The sequence below is a fragment of the Lagenorhynchus albirostris genome, chromosome 6 (assembly GCF_949774975.1).
Source record: "Lagenorhynchus albirostris chromosome 6, mLagAlb1.1, whole genome shotgun sequence".
Lineage (NCBI taxonomy): Eukaryota > Metazoa > Chordata > Mammalia > Artiodactyla > Delphinidae > Lagenorhynchus > Lagenorhynchus albirostris.
The window spans coordinates 46,356,520-46,376,548 of NC_083100.1; the positions used below are offsets into that span (position 1 = coordinate 46,356,520).

At 35.4% G+C, this 20,029-nt stretch overlaps 1 protein-coding gene across 2 annotated transcripts in view; it reads left to right on the top strand.

The window, feature by feature from the left end:
- Positions 1–20,029, top strand: part of TFPI (tissue factor pathway inhibitor) — a 66,880-nt gene that overhangs the window by 17,752 nt on the left and 29,099 nt on the right. For both annotated transcript variants that reach the window (XM_060152475.1, XM_060152476.1), the window contains exons 2-3: positions 13,463–13,585; positions 18,988–19,185. In XM_060152475.1, coding sequence (XP_060008458.1) covers positions 13,465–13,585; positions 18,988–19,185 — 319 coding nt within the window. In that variant the 5' untranslated portion in view covers positions 13,463–13,464. The remainder of the gene's footprint in view (positions 1–13,462; positions 13,586–18,987; positions 19,186–20,029) is intronic.

The window sequence follows — 20,029 nt, forward strand, 5'->3', positions numbered from 1 at the left end:
TCTGAAAAGACTCCATTTGTGCAGAGATTTGATACAGAACCAATATATCCATAGCATTTATGAGATTGAATCAGAGCATGATTCCAGAGGTGGAGAGGTAAGGAAGACCCTGTGAGTAGGGATTTACCACAGAATTTCCTCTCTGCTGCAGTTGGGAGTGTCTCTACATCCTTTTCCATAAGAGTAATCATAACTTCTCATTTTCCTAATATCTTGCGGCAAATGGTACATACTTAGTTTTCAGGCCCTTAGGATAATTTAATAAACTTTATTATGCAAAATTATGAAAAAAGTCCAATCTTAAAATAAAACTTTTCATAGCCCAGAAAACTAACTGGCTGAGTAAAAATTATTCTCTAATTTCAAGTTATAAGGACTGACATACAGTGCAGTGCTTTCTGCTCTGGAACATACGATTTGTGATTACAGTTGAGGAATGAAGCAGAGAAGGGATTAGGCAGTGAGGGTCTGTTTTACCTGCCAAGTCTTTCCTTCTTGTTGTGAACTTTAAGAGACACCTTCCTAGAAGAGATTATACAGAACAATTTTCTCAGAACACGTCCCCTCTTAGTAAATAACAACAAAAACCCAACAAAAGCACATAAATTGAGAGAACTGGATACTAAGCATCCTTATAGTATAGGTGATTCTACATTTCCTATAGGAATGTGGCAGGTCATGGCCAGTCCTGCCTCAGGCTTAATTTTTAAGCAACAAGAAATAGAACATGGTAGTCTATAATTGTGCAGAAAGAAAAGAATCGGCTTACACATTAAAAAGCAAACTCTAGGGCTGATGTATCTCTTCCCACAGCCTAATGACAAAAGGGAAGTGACCCTTGCTTCTGAAACAAATCTACTCACCAAGTTTAGAGATACTTTCTTAAGAAACTAGGAGGGCTCCTGCTATGAACTGAATTGTGTCCCTCCCACCCCAAATTCATATGTTGAAACCATAACCCCCCATATGATTGTATTCGGACATAAGACTTCTAGGAGATAATTAATGTTAAAATGAGGTCATAAGAGTGGTGTCCTAATCTGACAGGATTGGTGACCTTATAGAAGAGGAAGGGAGAGAGATCCTTCTCTCTATATATGCACACACAGAAGAAAGGCCACTTGAGGACACAGAGAGAAGGTGGTTTCTGCAAGCCAAGAAGAAAGCTCTCTCCAGGAGCCTGATTCTGCCAATGCCTTTGTCTTGGACTTCCCTCCAGAACTGTGAGAAATTTGTTTCTGTTGTTTAAGCCATCTAGTTCATGGTATCATCTTATGGCAGCCATAGTAGACTAAGATAGCTCCTGTGAGCTTTATCCACAAAATCACTTGTATCCTTACCTGACAAAGATCCATTTCAAGCCGTGTTGGCTGGTTGGAAGTGATAGGAAAGAAAAACTACGTTGAACGAGGTCTAATTCAGCATTCTTGCCAGACCTCAAACCTGGACTAGGTCATTGATGATTGCCTACCTTAAGCATTGAGGCTCTTTCACCCATTTTTTACTAGCTGGCCTATCAACATAAACTTCTTTTATAATATTGCATGCTCAGAGTTCCAAAAAACTTACACTGCCAACATGCTTTGGAGCATGGTTCCATTCTATGATGACTGCCTTAATCAAATCTGTAGTGTCTTTTTCAAATTTTGACTTAACCATTTTTATTACAACAAATCACACTAATCAATCCACAGAGGAATGTGTAAATATAATTTTTAATAATATTTAAATTTTCTTTTACCAAAACTTTTTTTAATTTGACAGTATAAAGCAATAACTAAGGCATTTGCTTTAGAATTAGTACATCTGCACAATCACTTGCAAGCTGTTTTCTTAGAAAAGTTATTTTATCATTTTGAACCACTATTTGTTTTCTCTATCAAATGAGGATAAGTTAACAACATTATCTTAGACAGAGTGTGAAATATAAATGAGAAAGAAATAATAATTAAGGCTCATTATTGGAAACTGCTTTTCACATTATGATTTATTATCCTTAAAGTGACAAACTGTAATTTCACCACCCCACGGTAAAAACAAAACATAAGGTGGCTTAAAAGCAGGCATCTAGAGAGAAAATCTAAACAAAGACTTAATCTACAATATGAAAATTTATCCCAGATATTTCAAGAGCTGACTATAATTACATGTTTGAAATGGGGCTTAAATAAAATAGGAATTTGCTCTTTTCAACTCTAGTCTTTAGCCAAGATTTTTTAAAATGCGTGTATATGTGGTTTCTATTTCTTCTAAAGTTTGGGAGAAAAAGAGAAAATATGTTACTTAACAGATTTTTCAAGTACCTCTTTTAGATGTTCCCTTGTGTAGACTTCTTCTAATCTGTTCATTCAGGCTTTGACTGATGGGTGAACTTCTGTATCCTCTTCCCAGGTATGAGAGGAAAACACCTAAGTTTTCTAAGGTTTATGACCTATTCCCTTCTCTAATATGGTTCTCTAAGGCTTGGGCCAAAAACCAGCTACCCATATATATGGATAGAGTGATGTGGAAATATTTACACAGTAATAAATATAATTACTAATGAAGTGTAGAGCTAAAGCTAGGAATAGAAAATATTTCGGCAACTTACTGAATCAAAAATTACAGTAATGATCACAGTAAAAACTTATATTGGTCAGTTAATTGTACTTGTAGGATTAGCAAACCAGAGAAATCAATTATTTTGAGAAATCAATTTTTATCCGGTAGTTCCCACGGTGATATTGCCTAATCATCGTCTTCAAGTCACAATAAAGGTATATTGCAAAAAGAAATAAACAGAGAGAGACTAAGTGATTAATACATTTAATTATAGTTTCCTGCATTGGATTTGGTCTCTATTCCACAAATCTTGTTTATTTTAACTGTGCTTTGAGATCCTATCCTTCCTCTGTCACTTACTAGCCACCTGGGCATATGAGGTTGGAAAACAAACCATGCATCTCTAATATAAATTCAGTATACCTGCCCCACTGGCTACACAGCATTATTATCAAGATTCAGTAACCTGGGGCTTCTCTGGTGGCGCAGTGGTTAAGAATTGCCCTGCCAATGCAGGGGTCACGGGTTCGAGCCCTGGACCGGGAAGATCCCACATACTGCGGAGCAAATAAGACCATGCGCCACAACTACTGAGCCTGCGCTCTAGAGCCCGCGAGCCACAATTACTGAGCCCGTGTGCCACAACTACTGAAGCCCACGTACCTAGAGCCCGTGCTCTGCAACAAGAGAACCCACCACAATGAGAAGCCTGTTCACCGCAACGAAGAGCAGCCCCCTCTCGCCGCAACTTGAGAAAGCCCGCACTCAGCAACAAAGACCCAACACAGCCAAAAATTTAAATACATTAAAAAAAAAGATACTGTAACCTAATAGGTAAGAAACCACTTCAAAAAAAAAAATCATTACAAAATACAAATGTTTTATAATGATATATCTTTGTACTTCTATTATCATTCTTAAAATAAATGTGGTGAATATACCATACAGCCAGAGCCTCAGGAAATTTGATCTTAATTTTAATTGTAGGTCATAGATAAATAATCCTGATACCAAAATAATGCTTATAGTGATGACTCAATGCCTCAGTAATGTGAGATGGGGGGGAGGGGGGGAGGGGGGAGTTAATAAAGAGATAAGGCTCTGTACTGACTTGTTAGAATTTGCTATGTGGCAAACGTGCAGTTACACAGCCTTAGATCTCTCTTGGGAAACTGCCCAAACATTTGTATTTCCACAATGTATTTATTTAGAAAAATACTCTTTTCCTGAGAAAAATCTGGCTCTCAAATCTCTGAGATTATGCAATTTCAGTAACTCTATTCAGGAACAAGTGTTGGAAGTCTAGTGAGAAATATATTTAACAAAAATCCATTTCCAGACTCTAATTGTTGTGAATATTTGGGAATTTTCAGTTGAAAATACTACTTATAAAAAATGAACTTCAAAACATTAAAAAAAAAAAAATAGAAAATTGTAAGAATACCGATAGGGCTTTTTGTCTTCCTCCCCTTACTGTAGATTTATTCTCATGTTACCTTTCTTCATTCATTATCCTTGTTGTTAGGGCACTGCAAACTCACCCAAAATGAGAAACAGCCAAGAAAGCACGAAGGTTAGAGATAAAGACAGGCACTAGGTTTTAGTGGGCAGCCCCCCCAGGGTTCAGCCAAATTGAGTGGAGGGAAGTATTAAACACCAAGAGGATAACAACATTGCCACTGCTGAGCAGAAAATTGGAATTATTTTTCAAGTTACATTTTTCCTTTCTTTTTGGTTGTCAGGTTTTGTCTCTCCTGTCTTTCATTGCTACACTGCAAATAAATAAGCAGCCAACATGAAATTTCTTTTAGACGTGGCAAAGTACTCATTGAACTTAGAGATTAATAGTAAAATTTTAAAAAAGAAAAAGTTTAGTGATATGTGATAAGGAAAATCTGAACTAGGAAGTTTAAATTATATAAGCACCATGATGATAATATACACGTAAACACAACATGTGATTTTTCCAGATAAATTTATAAGATGATAAAATAACAAGAGTGTACCCCAAAACTAATGATAAAATAGAGTAATAACTGCCTACATGTTGTTATATGCCTTTCCCAAAATGATGTATTAGAAATTTAATGCTGGGGACTTCCCTGGTGGTGCAGTGGTTAAGAATCTGCCTGCCAATGCAGGGGACATGGGTTTGATCCCTGGTCCAGGAAGATCCCACGTGCAGCGGAGCAACTAAGCCCATGCTCCACAACTACTGAGCCTGCACTCTAGAGCCCATGAGCCACAACTGCTAAAGCCCATGCGCTCTAGGGCCCGCATGCCACAACTACTGAGCCCACGTGCTGCAATTACTGAAGCCTGCACGCCTAGAGCCCGTGCTCCACAACAAGAGAAGCTGCCTCAATGAGAAAGCCTGCGCACTGCAACGAAGAGTAGCCCCCGCTCGCAGCAACTAGAGAAAGCCCGCACGCAGCAACGAAGACCCAACACAGCCAAAATTAAAAAAAAAAAAAAAGAAAGAAATTTAATGCTATCCTTCCAGCCTACTGTTGGTCTCTTCCATTACCTGTGAGCTTTTTGCTCTGAATCCTGCCACAAGTTCTCATCCACATCAACATCCATTGCCATTTCCTTTGAGTTGTTCTCACCAAAGCCAAATTGCCAACATATTTCTAGTTCCAATGGACTTGGATTCTTAGAAAAACATTCATTTTACATTAAGATCTGTACTGCCTCATCTTACAACTTGTAGCCCAAGAAACCTCCCATACCTAACCAAATTATCACAAAAATGTCTCTCAGTTTGGGCCTAAGGTCTTTACAAATCAGTGCTATATTTTCAATTGTTTAGATTTTCAGAGTCTGAGATGACATTCTCAACAAAGAATAAGCTCAATATAGCTCAACAAAGAATAAGCAAAATATTTTGCTTCCGTTTTTACAGTACACCCAAAATGATGTCAAAGATTACTTAAAATGATTATAATAGCTAAAATTTATTGTATTAGTCATCAATCTAATGACCTTTCCATTTAATCCTCACACCCTCTGAAATGGGTTTTAGTAAAATACCCAGTCTATAAATGAGTAAATAGAGGCAAAGAGAGGATAAATATATTGTCAAATTCACATAAGTAGTAAGGTACAGAACTGGTATTTGAAGTTTTACAGTCTGTACTAGGTTACTAGAACTGCCATAAACAAAGTATGACAGACTGGGTAGCTTAAACAACAGAAATGTATTTCCTTTCAGTTCTGGAGGCTAGAGTTTGATATCAAGGTGTCAACAGGATTTATTTCTTCTAAGGCCTCTCTCCTGGGTTTATAGGTAGTCAGTCTTTCTCTGTGTCTGCTTTCTCTTTTTTTTAATAAAGACATCAGTCATAAGACCCACCCCAATGACTTCATTTATCCTTAATTATCTATTCAAAGGCCTTGTCTCCAAATACAGTCACATTCCGATGTACTGGGGGTTAAGACGTTAACATATGAATTTGGAGAGGACACAGTTCAGCTCATATCACAGTGTTAATCCAGATCCCTCCTCTTAACCACTAAACATGCAAAAGGAAGGGAGGGATGGAGGAGAAAAGGAAGGGAGGAAGGGGCGAGGGAGGGAGGGAGGGAGGGAGGGAGAGAGATGTTACTTAGGGCATTACTTGGATTGATTTGATGGCTCTTGGTTTCCATATGGGATATAGCCACCTCTACCACAGTAATATACTTGTCAAGCAAACCAGAATAACCTTGAAGGCAGCTGGAGGTAGGGTGCTTTCTAGACAATGCTGAGACAGATTGACCAATTCTTGGGACAGCAGCTTGGTATGGTGATGTGACCTTGAGCTCTGAAGTTACACAGATATAGGTGCAAATATTAGCTCAGTTTCATTCTACTTGGAAAAATTATATTCCCTTTCTGAGCTTCAGTTTTCTTAACATGGGTGTAATATTTCATATAGGATAGGATTTTTAAGAGTATTATAGTTGATGTGAAGTTCATAGATGAGCTCATATCCTCAACAAGTGAAAACCTCAAAGTTCTTCATTTTTCCTTTCCATTTTTGCTCCTCACTTACTAGATTCACACAGACCACTTGCCTTTCTTTCACATACCCTCTCAAGAATATTAATATCATAAATAAATAGTGAAGTAATAAATAATACATTTCTTTCACCTAATTACCTCTTTTCTAAGCACACCTTTCTTTAGTCATTTCTCCTACACACTCACCATCTCTTTTGATTGGATTTAAGTAATCACCCTGTCTTCTTTCTTTGAGTTGCAAATTACCTATCACTTAAGCAAAATTTTACAAATAGAAATCTACTCTATTCATTTTACATTTTCTTTGAAATTTTTCTTTTTAAACAAAATTTTCAATTATAATATTTTATACTTCCAGAAAAGTGGAATAAGCAATACAAAAGACACAATTAGAAAAATAAATGTGGATAAATGGACATTCCATCACATTGATTCTAATGTCTTTATTTTTTGGTGGGATTGGTAGAAATAAATAAAACTGTATGGATATATCTAATGATCCATATTGTAACCATATTTTAATTCACAAAGTTTATCCATATTAATTCATTTATTTATCCTCATGTCAGTCATTATTTTGGGTATAGAACATAGAATTGTGAATGTTATGCTAAGAATGGAAAATGCTTTAGTGGTGGAGAGACAGTGACTATGTATGCAAATAAATATGTAAGTGGTGATAAGTGCTATTCCAAAAACAAAGCAAGTCATTACTTTTAGGAATGTAAAATGGTGCAGCTGCTTTGGAAAACAGTTTGGCAGTTCCTCAAATGACTAAACAGAACTATCATCTGATCCAATAATTTCATTCCTATGTATATACCTAAAAGGAATAAAAACATATATCCTCACAAAAACTCATGCACAGATGTTAATAGCAGCATTATTCATAATATCCAAAAAGTAGTAACAGCACAAATGTTCATTAAATGATGAATGGATAAATAAATTGTGGTATATTTATAGAATACTTTTAGCAATAAAAAGAAATTAAGTACTGGGACTTCCCTGGTGGCACAGTGATTAAGAATCTGCCTGCCAATGCAGGGGACACGGGTTCGAGCCCTGGTTTGGGAAGATTCCACATGCCGCTGAGCAACTAAGCCCATGTGCCACAACTACTGAGCCTGCGCTCTAGAGCCCACAAGCCACAACTAATGGGCCCGTGTGCTGCAATTACTGAAGCCCACACGCCTAGAGCCCATGCTCAGCAACAAGAGAAGCCACCACAATAAGCCCGTTCATCACAACAAAGAGTAACCCCCACTCACTGCAACTAGAGAAAGCCTGCACGCAGCAACGAAGACCCAACACAGCCGAAAATAAATAAAGTAAATAAAGTTTTAAAAAAAGAAATTAAGTACTGATATAAGCTACAGTATGGGTTAACCTTGTAAACATTATGCTAAATGAAAGAAGCCAGACTCAAAGCCATTTATATGAAATGTCTAGAATTAGGTGATATATAGAAACAAATTATATTAATGGTTTCCTAGGAACGTGAGGATGGGAAAATTGCTGGGGGTGATGGCTAAAGGGTGGGGAATTTCCTTATAGGGTAATGAAAATATTCTAAAATTGATTGTGGTGATGTTTATACAACTCTGTGGATATAGTTATAGCTATTAAAACATTTTTTAAATTGAAATTATCAAAATTAAAAGTTTGTGCTTATCAAAAGATACATATAAAATTGAAGAGATAAGATAGACCAAGATAGAATATTTATATATATTTGGCAAAGAACTTATATCCATAATATATAAAGAGCTCCTACAATTCAATAATGAAAAGACAAAAAAATCTTAAAAAAAACCCTCAAGTTATTGAGATAGAGAGTAATAGAGGAACTGGTGGTTGTTACTTTTTAAATATGGTGCTCAAAGAAGGTCTTTTGGAGAGAGGATACCTGACAAGTGTGCTAACTAAAAGAAGGGAGTCTGTCATTCCAGGATCTTGTAGAAGAGTGCCCCCATGACAGGAAATAACAAATTTAAAGTACTAAACCTAGAATGAATATGCTATGTTCAAGAATCAACAGCTTCAGTGGAGCCAAGGGATTAGTAGGCAGTATCCATAAAGCTGAGTAATTACAGAAAAAACTGACAGGAAATAAAGTTGAAAGGGGAGCTGGGAATGACCTATTGGACACCTTTTCCCTTGTCAAAATGATCCTCCCTAATGATGATGATGATGATGGGGCTACAGCAAAATATTTCCTATCTCCTGCCTTGTGTCTTTAACTGCCCTTATACTGTTCCACTTAGAAAACATAACCTCAAATGTAATCTGTCCTGACCGAATTTGTCCCTAATATGTACACCAATCAATATTTACATTAATTTACCAAGTTGTGCGACTAACACACAACAGTTCACTCAGGATATACTTGAATCCTCTGACCTTCATATTCTGTATCTATTCAATGACTCAGTTTTATCAATACTAACTCAAAATACCTGCCCCTTTCTCTGTAGTTCCACTGATAACTCCCTTTTCATAATTTCAATCTGATCTGCAACATTCTAGCTGTTAATTCCACTTATAATTTTTCCCTCTCAACATCTTTCCATACATGCTGGATTTTATTAATGCACAAAGCATATCATACATTTTAATATTTTTCTAGCTCAGAAAACCTACTGACTTTTTCTTGACTTTTTCTTATCTGTAATATTATCTCTCAAGATATTTTCCAAAAATATTTTATGGGAAAATAGTCCATTGACATATAAATTTGGAAATGCAGTTACTATATCTCCCATAGAAGATACTATTGCACATTACCACATTAAGCATTCTTTAAAAGTCCTAGAGTTAAGAAACCTATATAAATTTTTAAACTTAGATATAAATATATATTAATCTATGAACACTTTTTAAATATAATAACTAATAACATCTTGCTGAACTGGTATTCGAGGAACATACCTTGACTAAAAAGGTTAAAATTGATGCTGCAAATTACCATTAAAGTGACTATAAAATGTAAGTTATATGACATAACTATGTTATTCCGCAAAGTGAGGAAAATGTGTTAGTTCAAATGCATAAATTTTTAGAACTGAAATGTAATTTAAGGACAATCTAGCCCAAGTCAAGCATTTTATGAATCAGGTTCAGAAACGTAAATTTCCAAAGGTTACTTAGGTTGCTGGCAGAGTTGAGATTATAATTTCTAGTTTATTGCCCTAATGTATAAATACTATTTTTATTCAAGGTAAATAATTTAACATATTTATTGTCCACTACTATGTGCCTGGTATATGCAAAGATATTCTCACAATTCATCTTGGCACTTAACATTGCATTTGTATTTAATTCAATTGGTTGAGCATAAATTCCTTAAGGGTCAAGGCTTTCTCTAGATTTTTAAATCTCCCTTTGTGACTAACATATTATTATGCACAACTAGTCACTGACTCAACACATTCATGTAATATATTCTTGCTTAAATAACTTCTGATGACAGATCATAAATTAAAGAGGATTTAGCAAGAGTGAAGCCCTCTTCCTGGTTCATAGCTGGTGCCTTCTCGCTGTGTCCTTACATGATGGAAGGTACAAGGGACCTCTGTGGGATCTCTTTTATAAGAACATATCCCATCCCTCATGATCTAATCCCTTCTGAAAGGTCCTGCTTCCTAATACCATCACCTTTGGGAGTTAGAATTCTATGTAAGGACTGGGGGGAACACAAACATTCAGACCATAGCATAATCCCACCAACAGTGTTAAAGGTCCACATCCTCACCAACATTTTGTATTGTCAGTTTTTACTAATTTTAGTTGTGGTATCTCATAACAGTGCTGATTTGTATTTTTTGATGAGTAATGATGTTGAGCATCTTTTAATATGCTTATTGGCTGTATATATATAATCTATTGAAAAGTGCCTGTACAATCTTTAATCCTTTTTTTTTTTTTTTTTTGCTGTACGCGGGCCTCTCACTGCTGTGGCCTCTCTCGTTGCGGAGCACAGGCTCCGGACGCGCAGGCTCAGCGGCCACGGCTCACGGGCCCAGCCGCTCGGCGGCATGTGGGATCTTCCCTGAACGGGGCACAAACCCGTGTCCCCTACATCGGCAGGCGGACTCCCAACCACTGCGCCACCAGGGAAGCCCTGATTCATTTTTAATTGCATATTTATTTGTAGTTCTTTATACATTTTCAATATATAATCTTAAGATATATGAATTTCAAATACTTCCTCACAACTTGCCTTTTCAGTATCTTAAGGGTGCTTCCTTTGTTGAACAGTTCTTGATTTTAATGAAATCCAATTATCAGTATTTTATTTTTAATTGGTGCTGTCTATATCTTGATTCAAAAATGCTTGCCAACCTCATCATGAATATATTCTCATATGTTTTTTCTCCTAAAATTTAATGTTTTATCTTTCACATTTAGATGGTTGAATTCTCTTGAATCAATTTTTGTGTATGATACCAGGTTGGGTAATACATATTTTTAATGGGGCCAGCTATTTAAGACAATAGAGTACAGAAAGGTACAAGGATGTGTAAGAAGTGTGTTAATCACTGGATAGCTTCAGGTCAGGTTTGTTATCTTGTTTGTCATTTTACAATGTAATTATGCGTTTTGAAATTTAAAAATAAGTTCATTACAATAATATATATAATTACATCAGTTCACTCTAGTTGATCTCCACAAATTACAGTTTTATGAATGTTATAACAAGTTGTACTATTTTTTCAGTGGCACGCACACCCAAATCAGTCTTCCACACTGCTCTTAGAAATTGAAATATTTAGTGGTTTTGGTCACTTTTCAGAGGCAACATTGTGGAGAAGAAAAAGTACTGAACTAGCAATCTGCTCACTTGAATTCAAGTTCTGTGTCAGTCATTAATTAGCTATGGCTTTCTATAGAGCATACTCATAGTGTTTTCTGTCCAACACCCTTGATTTCTTCTGGAAGCAATAATCTACTCCTCCTGGGAGCTACACCTGTCCACTCCACCCTTAAACTCATATACTTACATTAAGATTTGCAGTGTTTTGACATTTTCCTATTCCCTGACCCCTGACTTTTTTTAGGGTCCACCAAATCTGTGCTAGTCTCCTGTAGCTCTCCACCTCAAACATATTGGTCCAGTGGTGGGACACTTCCAAACTAAAACTATCAATGCCATACTGAAGCTATGTGAATCTAGTCCATGAAGAAAAGTAGTCACACTATTCTGATTAGGCCTTCCATATGCACAATTCCTTCATATCCACAATTCCTCTATATCAGCAGTTCCACATCCAAGGATTCAAGCAACCGTGGATCGTGTAGTACTATAGCATTTACTATTGAAAAAAACCCATGTATAAGTGAACCCATGCAGTTCAAATCCATGCTGGTCAAAGGTCAACAGTGTATATGTATATTTGTACATACATTTAAATACATATATATTTGTGAATTCAAATACTTTATGATATGATTTAGGAGTTTTGTAACACTGCTACTGACTAAAATTCAAAAATGTGTTATCATTTCCAAAGTGTGAGAAAATGGGTTATACATTTCACTAGTGATTTTAATGAAGTTTAAAGCAAATGCCATTTATTACTTTATTATTTATTATGACTACACTTTAATGATGTATATTGCAGCTGTGATCCACTATAGACATAAACAGAATATTCTCTAAATTGTTTTTGATGGAATATCTGTTCCTGCATTTCTGAATGTTTACTGATAACATTGCTCTTTCCTTCCTGATTCCAATCGCATCAGTGGCTGAACACGTGCATGTATTCTCTTCTTTTTCTCTTCCCGTGCTGTGTAAACATTACACATTTCCTTCCACTTTTGAATCCAAAGGAAAAATAGCCTTAAAGAAAAAAATTTGTATGTGCTTTTCCATTATTTTTTGCTATTGATCTTTAAATAATTTTGAAACAGGAAGTCTCACTCTCCTGCTGAAATCTGTTTCCTATAGAGAGTAAATGTGTTGATTTATCACTTAAAGTCACTTTTCTATGAAACTCTTTTGAATCAGATAACTCCCTAAGTTGAGGGAGAAGAACTGGGACAAAGGACTGCTAGAATGTTAGACAATTTCTTTTTCAACAGTTCTGTTTGCAATCTCATAGAAAACCTGGTTAGGAAATTGGTTATAAAAACAGAAACATACTTTAAAGGAAACAAAGATGAAAATTTGGAAATGTGTTTCTTTTTTGAAATGGGAGTAAAGGGAAAGAGGAATCAGAAATTGAAAGCTGCGTTAAAGAAATAATAGAGGGCTTCCCTAGTGGTGCAGTGGTTGGGAGTCCGCCTGCCGATGCAGGGGACACGGGTTCGTGCCCCGGTCCAGGAAGAACCCACGTGCTGCAGAGCGGCTGGGCCCGTGAGCCGTGGCCGCTGGGCCTGCGTGTCCAGAGCCTGTGCTCCACAACGGGAGAGGCCACAGCAGTGAGAGGCCCGCATACCGCAAAAAACAAACAAACAAAAAAAAAACAACAAAAAAAGAAATAATAGAAAAATGCAAGAAAAATTAAAGTAAAATTAGTTCTGACTCAAAAAAGAATAGTTATGAGAAAGATGTGGCAAATAGAATTGCGAATGTAAATGGTTCTTAATACATACTTAGTCATGTTGATCAGGATTACCCATGTCTCTCAGTTATTGCCATTTTAATGTATATTTTCAAGATTGAAATATGACCTCTGTACTTGAACATTATTAGCTATATGCACTGAAAGTATGTGTATCTACAATATTGAATGCTAATACACATTTTTTAAATATGACTCATGGAATTTGTGGACAGAAATGTATGAGAATACACATTAAATGTCATAGAAATTTACATGTGGAGGTATGCATAAAGTTCCTACTAGTCTGTATATAAATCCACATTAACATTTTATTTATTAGATATATCTGTGTTCTGTATTTCAGAGATGATTGACGCAATGAAGAAAGAACAGATTTTTTTGGTTTCTGTATGTCTGCTGCTTAGTTGTGCTTCTGCCCCTCTTAATGCTGTTCCTGAGGAAGGTGAAGAACATACAAACATTACAGGTAAAATGTTAAAAGCATTCATCTTTTTAAGCTAGTCAATGCTCTCAATTTTAATACAAAAATTTAATACATTTTTCTCCATCTTGTAGAAAAATCAGTTTTTATTGAAGTGACATTTTTCCAAAATCTTAGTCCAAAAAATAAAGTCACTTTAGCAAGGAAGATCTCTTTTTTCTCAGACTGTATATTAAATACTGAAGTACCTCTGAAAAATTGCAAGGAGCAAAATGGTATAGATACAACTCTCTATGAACCTTGATGTCACCCTTTGTCTGGGAAAAGTATGAGAAGGAAAAGGAAAGTACAAACATCTGAAGTTTCAGTCATTCTCTCCTTCTTGCCTTTATTCCTCAAATAAAAACTTCTCAGATGAGTCCAAAGTAAGAATCTAGTCAAGCAGGATACCAGAAGATCTGGGTAATAGAAGATAGTTCTAATCCCATAAAGTTCTGTGTCTAAAAATAAAATACAGTTGACCCTTGAGCAATGCAGGAGTCGGGGTACCAACCATCAGTGAAGTCAAAAATCCGCATATAACTTATAGTCAGCCCTCTGTATCCATGATTCCTCTAGGTCCTGCGTTCTGCATGCAGATTCAGCCAACCACAGATCATGTAGTACTATAGTATTTATTACTGAAAAAAACATTTTGTATAAGTGAACCCATGCATCTCAAACCTGTGTTGTTCAAGCATCAACTGTTTTAACAATAAAACAATAGAACAAGGAGGAGACTGTGTAGTGATCGTTATTATAGATTTATTTCTTTCTTAAAAGTAATATTTTGTGGTAAATTAGTAAATTAGTGATAAAATCTCATCATTGTTAATAATGAGAGACTGAACAAAGTGATAGCTTCTATTCATTTGTATATATGTTTATGATGTACAAAAGATATCCATAAATACATTTTGATTTCATATCTCCAACAGCTCTTTAATGTGATTTTGTTCCTTGTACTAACCTTTGATAAAGATTGAATAAATATATCTTATGTGCCTGAGACTCTGGTAGGTGCTAGGGAAGAAGTGATGACTGAGACCAGGTTCTCCAAAATTTCATGGTTTCACAAGGGAGACTTTAATGTAGACAGATTATTTCAGTGTAATGTGGTAAGTGAAATGATAAGAGGCATGCATAAGGGTGCTGCTGTTGATACAAAGAAAAGGGGGACTCATCTAAGCTTGGCTATCTGAGAGCTTGGCACAGGGAAGTGGCCAAATGGTACATGCTACATCACTTCAGCCTGCACCCAAAAATGAGACACTGGGAGCAGATCTGAAGGTCTAGACCAACTGGACCCACAGCTTGAAGTCCATCTGCTCAGGCAGGCCCAGCCTACATCAGCCCCCAGCTGACCGGTCGATAAGAAGCAAACCCAGCTGGGATCAGAAGGGCCATTCACATCCTACCCATGAATGAAAAATAAAGGCTTATTATTATATGCCACCAAAAAATACATATATATTATTGGGAAAATTTCCTAAAGATGGAACATTATTTGATAAAGTAAAAACCATTATGTGCCTTATGAGAGTAGGAATGTGGGCACTATGAAATGGACTCTAATTCTTCCTTCCACTCATTTTTCAAAAGGGATGGCTAAAGTTCTAATATTCTGGAGGTTGGGTAGAGAAGGAATGCGGAGGTTACAGTAAGTCCCAACAGGGCAAAGCAGGCAATCCCGTCTTAGAAAGTGGGAGGAGAAAGAGTCCAAGTGTTCCTAATATTCACCTCCTCCAAGCTCCCTCAATTAGGCTGAGAAAGTGCATGCCAGTTAACCAGGATGTTCCTGAAACTGTTGCTACTGCCACAGTCAGCCAAGAAACCAGAATTAACCCATCAATAATTAAACCCAAGTTTAAAATCTCTGGATAAATCCAGACCAAACCCACCTGGATAAGGAAAAATTTTGATCTTAAAGCTAGATTTGAAGACCACTTAGCTGACTGGCTGCACAGTCTTATGCAGTTTTGGTTTTCTTTTGTTTTGTTTTTAATTAATCTTGTGATAGCATGATCCTGTGTCTATCGATTCAATTTTGGAGATACCATCTATCACACTATGCCAAGGTCATGCCATCATTTTATAGATGTATGCCATTTCATTGAAATACTGTACTAGCATTCTATTGAAAAACATTACAAGATTTTACGGCTTCTCTCACAAGTCAATAGTAGACCTTTTAAAATTAGTTCAACCAGCAGGGAGGATGAAATAGAGAAACTTTTTGATAAGATAAAAATGATTAAAAAATAGTGGTGATAAGGTTGTTTTTTTTTTTTTAAATTCCTTTAGACTGGTAGAGACAAGATTAGCAGGGAGCATTTAGAGAAAGGCAAGTATGTTTCATAACATTTAGAATCAGACAGACCTAAGTATGCATGTGTAGTTTGCCACATAGCAGCTTTGCAAAATTAGATGAGTTTATGTAAACTCTCTGACTCCCAGTATCCTAATCTATAAGTAAGTGATCTAAATAACTACATTTAAATGGTTGTTATATAAACTGCATAAAAGCATCTGGCATATTTCCTAGCACAGAGGAGGCAGAGTACACGTCTGTGTTCTTCCTTTCCAGAGAAATCAAATATTTTAGTTAGAGAGTCAAGTAGCATATATATAGATAGTAGGTTAACCATAAAGCTCTAGGTTCCCAAACAAATTCCAGGAGAATGAGGATTCTAATAGTCAAGGATATGACACATCCCCAGATATATCATGAGCCTTCCATTCAACATCCCAGGACAGGGGGAGGGAAGACTGAGATTTTAATTCTCAGACTGTGAGACATAAAATATTGGGTTGGCCAGAAAGTTCCGTAAGATGTGATGGAAAACCCCTAACTTTTTGGCCAACCCAATATAAGAAATTAATTATGAAAATAATTACATATAAACCATAATTCAGTTTATCTTACTACATCAGATTAAAGTCCTGTTACATTGTCTTGTATGTTTTTTCCAGTTTTATGGCCTTAGGTAGATCCTTGTCACAGTCAACGCTTTCTTCAAGTCTCGGGAAAGTTACCCCTGATCCCCTCATAAAAGCTTAAGTATCTTATTATACACTTACACAGCATCCTGAACTTCTTGAATATTTATATAACTAAGTCTTTAGTGTCCACATGCTCCATGAAGGGGGGGGGTGGTCACTGCCACCTAATTTACTATCATATCTGCCATGACAGCACAGTGCCTGACACATGACCAACACACGATTGTTAACTTTTGAAAAGGTTTATCTAAATTAAAAAATCAAAACAAGACAAACTTTCATCCCTTTTTAGTGGCACAGCATGGCTGTCTGTCCAAAGGGGCCACCTGATCACTCCCGCAAATCAGGAATGCTGTGCCCAAGTGCCAGGTTGCAAGGTCACTGCACAAAAGAATATTCTAATATAGGATTCCTGTAAGAAATACAATAAAATATAAATGGTAAAAATGAGTAACTAGATAATAATTAGTAAAATACATTACTCAAAGTTAATTCTTAGTGTTTTCTTTAGGAAATTGCTATAAAATCATTACCTGCTTTCATCACTGAAACCATTTTTAATTTTTATAAAGTGAAGTTTAGAAAAATTTATTGAGTGGAAATTGTACAATTAAATCTATGTGCTTGACTTAAATGCCAATTAAGGAATCTCAGTCACACAGATCTGTGACAGTATCACTCAGTTATTAAGAAGGTGAGCAGTATCTGGTATAAAACTATCTGAGGGTCAATTCTGAAGCCGTCACTTATGGTGTGAACTGAACAATTAATTTTTGCAGTGCTCTTTTATAATCTGTAAAGTGAGATAATAATGCCTAATTCAGAAGTTTGTTGTGATCGTTAAATAATATAATTGCAAAATGTCTGGAGCACAGTAATTACTCAGTAAACGTTAGCTCTTGCTACCAGGACAACTGCTACAACTATGGTGTAATATCCTTTGTTTGTGGTACGCTGCCACCACCTGGTGGCACCATTACTAAATAGCAGGTTGAAAATAAGATGGTATATCCTTAATACAGAAAATGTAAAATAAAAGATTTGGCATGATAATAAAGAATATCAAATATATGAAAAGTCAAAAATGCGGGAATAATCAATGAGAAATAATTTGATGTAAGTTATTGATTTATAAGACACAGTTTCCCTAAGTATACAGTATTTGGCAACTCAGGTAAAGCTGTGTTCTACAAGTGGCCTATATTAAAGGTGCCTGTCTGAAGCACTGCTTCAATGATTTGGTGTCTGTAGAGTTCTAAAGTAACATTAACTTGGGAATCAAGACCATCATATTGTATGAGAAGTGCTATAGGAATTTCTGAAATAATGGTATATAGCCATAAGTTATGAAAATGTCAGAGTTTTTATTCTAGCTCATTTCTCAAAATTATTTATGTGACTTCTGAGATTCTAAGATCTGCTCCTAAGGATATTTATAGAACTGATAGGTCAAATTTTTGTCAGCCCTACAAAAATGTATATAGAGCAGATAAAACATAAAGTGCTAATTCAGTGACACATTGTGCGTCATCTCTCAGTCAGATGCACCACTTAGGGTCCTTGAAGCTTTCTAACTTCTCACAATTTTTTAACAACTCAGAATGTCATGTGTAGAATTATCAATCTTTAAGTAAAAAAGGAATATAAATAGCATTCACAATCATGCATAAATGTACTACTCAGAAAATGCTTTCGCTTATTTTTGAATTCAAATTGACAGTTGTAACTTCAGTGATGAAGGGAAAATATATATTTTTCATGTCATTTTTTGTTTATATACAGATATATACAATACTCTAAAATGTTATTATATATTATTAATTTCTAGAGAAAAGAAGTACTTGTGTGTATAATTTAAGAAAATTAATTATTTGTAATTTATAGTATTTAACACCTAAATTTTCATAAATAGGGAATGGTTTAATGTAGTATGATATATACATACATGTATGAATATAAATATTCTGTTGCTTTTTCTTTCATGAGGATTGGAGTCATGTACCAGCCCTGATATTGTTGCTTTTAAAGAGTTGTTTTGTATGTAAAAAATGACACAGCTGTGGATTAGGGAGACATCTCTACTTATCTGTAATGTCAACACATCAGTTACCTTATAACTACTACTCAATTCCATATTGGTCAACTGGTACAAGTTTAAGCAACATCTATAACAAGAGTCTAGAAAAAATATTTGATATTTTTCCTTAAAAGTTGGTTAATAATCAACTATTAAAGTTTAATAAAGTTGGTAAGACCTGTCTCATTTGATGAGTTTATATATTTTATCTAACTTTTTGATAACTTTTCATAGTTTCTTATATCAGCCTATTTTATTATTGTTGCACTTCTCCTTAAAATTAAGATGTATTAAAAATGAATGTTATTCTTTTATTTTTACCTTGTAGATGCTGAGTTGCCACCGTTGAAACTTGTACATTCATTCTGTGCATTTAAAGCAGATGATGGCCCATGCAAAGCAATGATAAAGAGATTTTTTTTCAATATTCACACTCAGCAATGTGAAGAATTTATATATGGGGGATGTGAAGGAAATCAGAATCGATTTGAAAGTCTGGAAGAGTGCAAAGAAAAATGTACAAGAGGTAGGTTTCTGGAGATACTTATTACCCAGAAACCTTTAGAGTTATTAGATCTAATCATAGATTTGATCATTTTAGAAAAAATGTTAAAACTATTTTAACATTCCAAGGAATCTTTTTCACTTTTTTAGCTTTAATGTTCAACTACTGTTTTTCATTTTTTTGTATCAGTCATTATAAAATACAGTAAGCTTATTGTCCTATACTCTTCCCCATAATAAAGAGGGAAGAAAACCCTTAAGTTTGCAGAACAGATTTTATATCTGCAACAAATTAAGTGTAATTCAGCCTCCTTGGGTAGCTATGAGTTCACAGGAAATAAATTGTTATTCACAGTGACTTAGACTTTCCTTTACCAATACAATGATCTCATAGTTGTTTCCCTGTCAAGATAATGAATTAATCCAATTTGAGGTTCTCAACAGCTACTAATTAGAAAATTATAGAAATATATATATGAAAGTAAAATCCTTCTCTTTGGAGCCTTGGAATAATGTAGAAAATATCATCCCTGATGACCTATGAAGACCTTACTGAACCCAACTTTTCATAGTTTTACTGAGTTATAAGGTTTAAAAGCATATCACATTCTACTATTAAACTTTATTGAACACTTTTATTCTTTTAATCATGTTAAAACAACTTTTTTTTTCAAATTCTACAAATTACAATGTTTCATGTGGTTTTCTCTCTTTAGACTGAGATAAATTCCAAACAATTACTGGTCAAAATTTTGAATGTTTTTATCTCAGTTTTATTCTTCTGAATTGAGAGCTACTTGAGAGACAGAAAATCCTGAGTTGTCTTTATTTCTGCAGTTTCTAGTCCCAAATTTCCCCACTGCATG